The sequence below is a fragment of the Miscanthus floridulus genome, chromosome 5, assembly GCF_019320115.1.
Source record: "Miscanthus floridulus cultivar M001 chromosome 5, ASM1932011v1, whole genome shotgun sequence".
Taxonomy (NCBI): domain Eukaryota; kingdom Viridiplantae; phylum Streptophyta; class Magnoliopsida; order Poales; family Poaceae; genus Miscanthus; species Miscanthus floridulus.
Genome location: NC_089584.1, coordinates 15,274,503 through 15,282,302, shown reverse-complemented (window position 1 = coordinate 15,282,302; position 7,800 = coordinate 15,274,503). Strand labels below are relative to the sequence as shown.

At 39.1% G+C, this 7,800-nt stretch overlaps 1 protein-coding gene across 5 annotated transcripts; it reads left to right on the top strand.

The window, feature by feature from the left end:
* Positions 1 to 228: 228 nt before the first annotated feature.
* On the top strand, positions 229 to 7,494 carry LOC136449575 (uncharacterized). Of its 5 annotated transcripts, none has more exons than XM_066449632.1 (18): positions 229 to 512; positions 960 to 1,169; positions 1,336 to 1,431; positions 1,598 to 1,650; positions 2,326 to 2,422; positions 2,645 to 2,718; positions 3,189 to 3,300; positions 3,680 to 3,790; positions 4,360 to 4,436; positions 5,017 to 5,083; positions 5,386 to 5,451; positions 5,579 to 5,686; positions 5,809 to 5,939; positions 6,058 to 6,124; positions 6,215 to 6,282; positions 6,388 to 6,484; positions 6,681 to 6,751; positions 6,848 to 7,494. In XM_066449632.1, exons 1-18 carry the CDS (start codon positions 360 to 362, stop codon positions 7,239 to 7,241), a joined length of 2,052 nt encoding a protein of 683 aa, XP_066305729.1. In that variant the 5' UTR covers positions 229 to 359; the 3' UTR covers positions 7,242 to 7,494. The 5 variants fall into 5 exon arrangements, with proteins under 5 accessions (XP_066305729.1, XP_066305727.1, XP_066305728.1 ...); XM_066449630.1 differs by having other exon boundaries at positions 6,215 to 6,300; XM_066449631.1 differs by having other exon boundaries at positions 3,680 to 3,802.
* Positions 7,495 to 7,800: the final 306 nt, after the last annotated feature.

Here is a 7,800-nt window from a genome sequence, read left to right as displayed (position 1 = left end):
AGCAATTTCGCAAAAATGAGGAATACGTAGTAAAAATCCAAGATCAATCACATGTGGAATGAGCACATGACCTCACCCTTTTCATGTGGGCCCAGGCAATGTTGCTATCCTTCTGAAACAGACAACAGAACTGCTTCGCTTCTTGTTTAACTGAACAAGAACACAGCCTTTTTGCTTTATTTTTTTTCTTTTGAAATCATAAATATGCCAAACGCCGAAACATAATATATTTATTAGGGGGAAAAAACGGAAAAGAGCAAGCCGACCAGCAGTTGAGGTGTTGAACTCCCTGAAGAGAAGCGACCGCCCCGCCGCGCCCCACCTACTACTCCCCTCGCCGTCGCCGCCGTGATCTCGCGATGTCCTCGTGGCTGCGGAGCGCGGTGAGCAAGGCCGTCGAGGCCGGCGGCCGCAGCGGCGTGGCCCGCACGGTCCTAGGCTACGCGGACGCCGTCGCCCACCACGCCGGCCAGGCCGTCGCCGAGGGCGCCAAGATCATCAATGAGCGCATGGTGAGCGGATTCCTCTCCGCCCCCCGCCCCCCTATCCCCAGAGTCCGTCCAATTGGCCTGAAAACGTGTTTCGTTTTTTTTTTGTTGCTGATGAGGCGGTGCCAATTGAGAAATAAATAAATCCAACTTATCGGGCGGAGGGTGCGGCTCGCGTGTAATTTGAGCTGCTGTTCTACCTTCTTCTTGTTCAATCTATGTGGTAGCTTCTAATTCGAAATGACAATGGAGTAATGAGTGATCTGTCAGTGTCACACTGCCATGTTCTAGGACGGGGGTTGCTGCCAAAGAGGGGGGAAAGGGTTAGAAGTTGGGGCATTTGTGCATATAGGGTTCATGTTGGTGCAGTATGTATAAACTGACTGTCCTTTAATTGAAAATCCCTTGTTTACTGATGATGACTTGATCTGAGGAACATTTGTATTATGTGTTTTATTATGGGATTTATAGAGCACTCAGAACTACAATAGTGTCAAGCAAACAGTGAAGCGATTGGAAGAGGTAGCGGTTTCATCACGCGAGGATGAGAGAGTTCAGGTGCTAAGGCGCTGGCTCAGAGCCCTACAGGAGGTTGAGGCTGAAGTTGGAGGTTCGGGTGGGTCTCCTAGGCAGAATGTCCCTTCAAGCGAGCCAAACTCCTTGAAAGCATCATTGGCTAAAGTATGCATCTGCCTATCAGATTTCATGTTCTTGGCTCTTGGGTTTTGCCTAATCATACAGGGAGCTTATTATATTGGCTTTGTATCGTCATTTATTGCATATAGGCATCACACTTAGTGCTATTCTTGTTTTCATCTGTGATGACATCATAGACACATCTCTGCAGGTTTTGTTTTACGATGCTGATATTGGAGGGCCTCCTATGAATTTCCGAGATGTATTCCTTTATAGCCAAGCACTTGAGGGTATTACGTTGTCCATGGTGAGCTAGTTCAATTATTCTATCCTGGCTGTCAAGAACTCAAGATACTACTATCTGCACCTGAATTACCCAACAAGAAAGTGCTTGCTGTAATAGGTCTCTGTTGTTTCTTGTACCACACTACCACCGCTACAAGTTAAGCATGGCTTATCTTTTCCTTGTCCAGATTCTTGAAGCTCCTAAGGAAGAAGAGGTCTCCCTTCTTCTAGAAATTTTCAGGTGAGCTTGTTGTCCAAAAGATGTGCTGATGATTTTGCTATTTTTTCAATAATCCAAGCAATTTTCATCTCAGTTTTCGGTTCAAGTGGAATGTCTAAGTACACTAAGAAATTACTCTGAGCTTGAACACTTAAACTCTCTCTTGCAGTTTCTATATTATAAACATATAATTAAATGCACTTGGTCTGGATAGAACAGGGAAAATTGTCATGTAAACTATATTGTTGACTGACCTGAAAGCAATAACATTTGCACCTGACTTTAGGATATACTAGTGCCTCTAGAAACTTACTGCTTTGATGTGAAGAATCGTACTTCACCTTTAATGTTAAGAATTTATTTTATGGTTTTCTATTGCAAGTACAGCACTGCCTGCTTGCTATTTCCTTATGTGGCTATAATTTTGTTATGTGATATCTTTCCTTTTGATGTTTCATACTCTTACAGTCTTACTGAGTGTGCAATTAAGATTACTTTGGGCTCTTATGAAGGCTCTTATGATTATATATGTTAGCTTCCCTGAGAAAACAATCTCTCACCCCATCATTTTTTTAATCATTGGTTTGGCCGTGGCTGTTTGACATGATTCTGTCTACTGTTCCCTGAACTTGAGTTTCAGTATTTGTTTTCTTCATGAGCATCATCTCCATTTTAAATGACAGTCATTTGCTACAGAATATGTCTTACAGGGGGGAAAGAAGTTAATAATGCTATAGTGAGCAGTATACAGGATTTGGCAAAGTCATTCTCAAATTATCATGATGAAGTCCTGGTATGTCTGCCAGTTGTCTGATGTAAACTTATAAGGCTAAATTATCATGTAATACTTGGCGCAAAGTGTTCTAATTATTCACCAGTTGCTATGTACTTGGTATTTTATTTTTCCTGGAGAAAGAATGGTGTATTTTATTTTCCTGTTTTCAATATCAAATTTTGCATAAATTGACTTTCTTGTCATTTGTCAAACAATATTCTTGTATCTGTATACATGTAGGTGAAACGTGAAGAGCTACTTCAGTTTACGCAAAGTGCCATTTCAGGTCTAAAGAGGAATGCTGACATTGTGAGGTGATCACTATTCTACTGATTTGCTCATGAAGTCTAATTTTTCATGCGTGTGTGAGCAAGGATCGACCAGCCTGATACAATGTAAGCAAGGTTTGCACACGGGAATAGTAGGTTGATTATGAGAGTACAGGATACTAGATTATATAGCGAAGTATGTCATAGGGTTTGGTTTATAGAATTAGCACAGCAGAGATCCATGCCTAATAGGAAACAATCTACATGTGCTTCATAGGCCCATGGCCCATGGCCAGCGCTGCACAATGGACGTGGACCACGTCCTGGGTCCATCTGTCTGTCTAACAGTAAACATTGCACTGTGACTTAATAGTTGTAACCTGCCATCATTGCACTGTGACTTAATAGTTTTAACCTGCAACATATGGAAAGCCTGAAAGATTAATTTAGTACTTTTGCCTTTGTTTTGGGCTATTATCATTTCTTGTTACTCTAATATGTGTATTTCACTTCAGGATAGATGCTGAAGCTCTAGAATTGTGGAAGAAACTAGATGAGAAGGAGGCATCACGAGTTCAATCAATTGATGATCCTGATAAAGTTACAGAAAAGACTTCAACTTTTGAGGTGTTTACTCTGTGATATATGTTCTGATTAACTCCTTTATTTTTACTTGTTTCTGCAGTACAATTTGTCAATGCTTGGTTAGATGTTCACAAAGGTACTTGGGATCTATCTATAAGCGGGCACAGTGTCATATGCAGACATACACTTGGCTTTAGGCTTTTAATTATTTCATTTAAGTTTCTTATGATCCCAGACTCATTAAGCAAATTTAGTCAGGCAATTGCATTAGCAGATGGATTCTTCCTGGAACTAATGTTGTACATTCAATGTCAACCAGTTTGTTTTGATATGTTGCATCTTTTTATAAGTAATAACTTTGTTCTGCCTCCATAATGCTTTTAGTTTGGAACAAGCTAACTCTATTTTCCACCTTGTTCAGTCTTTCAAAGAAGCACTCACCGAAGTCCGATTCTGCTCTAGAATGGAGGAACTTCTATTGAAGAAAAAATCAATTAATACTGGGGACTCCTTAGAGATCCACTCCCAAAAGGCATGTTTATTTGTGAGTTTCTGTGGATTTCATTTTCCGGTTATATACACCTTTATATTCTGCTTATATTCAGTCTCACTCATAAATTGACCAAACACCACAGTTGCATGGACACTTGAACAAAAGCAAAGGTTCAGTGATAGTTAATCTCTTTAGTGCTAACTATTGGGATCACACATACTTTACTGTTCTTTGTGTTCTTGGATCTTCATTTTCTGAACATAATCCTTTGAAGAAAGTTAATTTATGAGCTATGAGACTCTGAGCTCCAAGAATTTTTCTCTTTTATATTTACTTTTAATTGAATAGTCTATATCATGTGCAATATGGCCCATGTTTGTTGTGGCATGATAACCATGCATGTTGATTTCCTTCTAAATTATTGAATGGGTCAGGTGAGCAATCGCCAATGTTGCGATGTAATTGTGTCAAAGTTTCATCTTACCTGTTGCATTGTTTAGACTTGCAAATAATAACTTGATAGTCATTCTGGACGAACTCTGCTTATATATGTGGACATTGGTGAAAATACAGCTATATTACTAACATAATGGACTAAAATATTGCAGGTTGAGAAATTAAAGGTATTGGCGAGTTCCCTTGCTAATTCATCCTCCAAGGCAGAGAAGCGTATTTTGGATCACAGGTTTAGCTTAACTTTTCAGTAGGCATCTTTTAAAATCATTTGTTGATTCTTGTTAGAATCTTGAAGCTTGTACAAATTAAGGACTCTGCTTTCTCTTTGAGTTTATGTTTCTAGTGGATGAAATCTTATTCTTGTGATATGTTTGATTTCCTAGTACATACGGATTAATTTTAGGAGATAATCATTTGAAAAAGGAACACCCATATTAACACTTGCCAGAGGAACGTATGTCTATGCACACATCAAACTTCAACTATATTCGTTGTGACAGTACAATCTGCATTCTGTATACTTACCAATTCAATTTACATTGGCCTAAAGTATAGGGATGTCAGAGGTGCTGTGCTTTTGTTTAGATATTAGTTCAGGCATTTGTCGCTAAATAAGCAGGATTATCAGTACGCAATTCCTAGTCTATGTGAAATCTGTTCACTAGTGAGTACACCATGAATACAAGTCATGTTGTTCACTCGCCACTATTGTGGTTTTATGATTTTTCAAAATCTCGTTTGGTGCATTTTGAAACAAATAAATAAATACCGAAAACCTTCCAATGACCTTTCAAATTTTACTATTTCAGACGCCAGAAAGAAGAGGCTCTTAACTTTCGTGCTAAAAAGGAGAACGAAGTGATCGCTGTTGAAAAGGTAAGAATCCAAGCTCATATGTAGAATCTGCTTGTAGCTCTTATACTATAAAAGGTCACACATCGTATAACGTAGAATTCTGATTGCATTTCCCTTCTAGCATATAATTATAGCTATGCACCTTTGTAAGCTTTTTTTCAACTTATTTCATTGCATCTGATAGCTGCATGGAAAGCCATTCTGCTTGCACATGTATATCTATATGTGTGGTACTTTATACAATGGATGCACATATAAGTTCTGATTTGTTGTAATCTGTTGGTTTCACAAACAAATCCTGTTTTCTAATGTGTCTCATGTAGGATTTGACTGCTGAGATTTCTGAATTGGAGAAGCAAAGGGATGAACTTGAGGCTCAGTTGAAGAAGGTACCTTATCCTGAGACCTCCATGGAAGATTTTATTTTCTTGTTGTTTTCTCCTGTCTCCTATTATTTTGTGAAAGTCAAACATTTGTTCTGATCTTGATTTGTTTCCATTGTTTCATGATGAACAGGTCAACATTTCACTGAATGCTGCTGTTGGTCGACTAAAGCAGACGAGGGAAGAGAGGGACCAGTTTCATGAAGCAAACAACCAGATGATCTTCAGTTTACAAGCAAAGGTGGCTACGCTTTTCTGATTATCCAGTTTCAGTTTTGATCCTGCTGTGTTTGATGGGATCGATGTTATTATCTTTTTCAATATATTGACTAGATTGATATTTTGTTTTCTGCATCAACTTAGGAGAATGACCTGTCAAAATCTATTGACTCATGTAACATGGAGGCCAGTGTAGTCAAGACTTGGGTAAATTTCCTCGAGGATACATGGCAACTTCAGTCGTCATACAATGAACAGAAGGAAAATAAAACGAAGTATGTAATTATTACAAGTTTCGACTCTTTTGTCCTATTATTACTCTTCTCATCCTGTTGTGAAGAATATTGTGACAAAATAATATGTTTGCCTGATTCAGCTCTACTTTTTGTTTAGTGACGAGCTGGGGAGATGCACAAGCAATTTTCTGAAGTTGACCAAGCATCATCTTTCTTATTTCAAGGTGGTTGGCTGGATATATGTTGTTCAAGCATTGTATTATTGTAGTATATATTTGATTCAGTTTCTCATATGCATCCTTTTTCTTGGGCAGGAGGTTCTTAGCCCGTCAATTGAGCGGATCCGCACATATGTGGATAATTTGGCAGTCATAAATTCTAAGTTGTTCAATTGTTCTTTGTAATGTCTTACATGTACCCTTCCTTTTTGTATATCCAAAATCGAACTAATGGTTTTGCAATCTGTGTTCTGAACCAAATTTTATAGGGAGGAATCAATAGAACATGGAGGGGATGATGAGGTTTCTGAAAAGACAAGTCCACAAAAGTCCCTTGAGGAGGAATATTTGGAAACTGAAAAGAAGGTTCCTTTTTAGTACCTAACATTGATATTACACCTGAACTCTTAACTAGATGTTGTTAAGGTCACAAACCTGCTCAAATAAAGATCCCTAGCTGTCTTTGTATTATAATTCGTGCTATGAACATAAATGGTTTTTTAGCCTATTCAGCTTTTTATATAGAATGGATAGCTGGTTGACAATGTTCGCACATTTTCAGATCGTAATTGCCTTCAGCATTGTAGATCGCATGAAGAAGATGTTTTATTCTGAGCAAGGGGCTAATTCTAGGTACTCCTGACTCTTCTCAGCTTTAATTGCTGAGTCTCTTTTTCGTGCTTGTGATCCCTGCAGTTGGACAAACCACCTTTCCCTCTCAATTTTCAGGCAAGATGATTCAGAGGTCAGGACCTTATTTTCTGAGATTGAGAAACTGAGGGAAGTATTTGAGTCGGTAGAGAGGCCGACACTAGACATTGAAGTCCGCAAGGCAAAGGAACCAATGAAGGACAAGTCTGGATCTAGTCGTTCAACCAAAGACAAATCTGAAGCGAGTCATTCACCTGTTCAGGCACCCTCTTCACCCAAAGATGTGCCTGTGGACTCTCCGAAATCTCCAGGGAAATCTGAGCAGATGCTGGACACAGATTCAGAGCTTGCAAAGTTAGAATTAGAATTCGGAAAAGTTAATAAAGACCATGAGGAGATAAGCGGTTGGGACTTCGACGAACTTGAAGAGGAGCTGCGAGCTGACATATCTACATCAAACAATCCAAAATAACCAGGCTCCTCCGACATTTGTGAACGCATGGCACCCAACTTTCCATGTGCTGTCTTTTCTGAAAATCTGTACATACTTTGAATTGTTGAATGTACATAATGTTGTGTCCATGGACGTTCTATATATTATACTCACTGCATGAGAGGTGGAGAACTGGAGATTATCACACCTGTACACTGACAGGGCATTAGCTTATTTGTTTGTTCTTACCATGTACATACATGAATGAATGAATGATGAACATTATGTAGCATTTCCACATTTCGGACTTTGGGACTTATATTTACTAATGATAAAATGCTCTTGGAGTTCCCTGCTAGGTTTTAATTAGCAGAATTGCTAAGAAATTATGTGTGTTTAAAATAAGCGAAATCTAAACCGATGGCAGGCTGCAGTGAGGCGGCTGACGCCACCAGCCCCGAACTGTGACTGCGGGGGTTGAGCACGTTGGTGCGGCTGGGTGTATCCGTGTATGGACTATCTTTTTGACAAGGGAACTTCATTAATTTTAAGATCGTTTTACCAAGATAATACAAAGACTTTAAAACACTTCTGACCT

Bases quoted from the DNA above. Each gene is read 5' to 3' on its own strand.
- LOC136449575 (XM_066449629.1), top strand. From the start codon at position 360: ATGTCCTCGTGGCTGCGGAGCGCGGTGAGCAAGGCCGTCGAGGCCGGC. The intron at 1,432-1,597 runs GTGAGCTAGTTC...TTCCTTGTCCAG, and splicing joins AGGGTATTACGTTGTCCATG to ATTCTTGAAGCTCCTAAGGA. The intron at 6,752-6,847 runs GTACTCCTGACT...CTCAATTTTCAG, and splicing joins GAGCAAGGGGCTAATTCTAG to GCAAGATGATTCAGAGGTCA.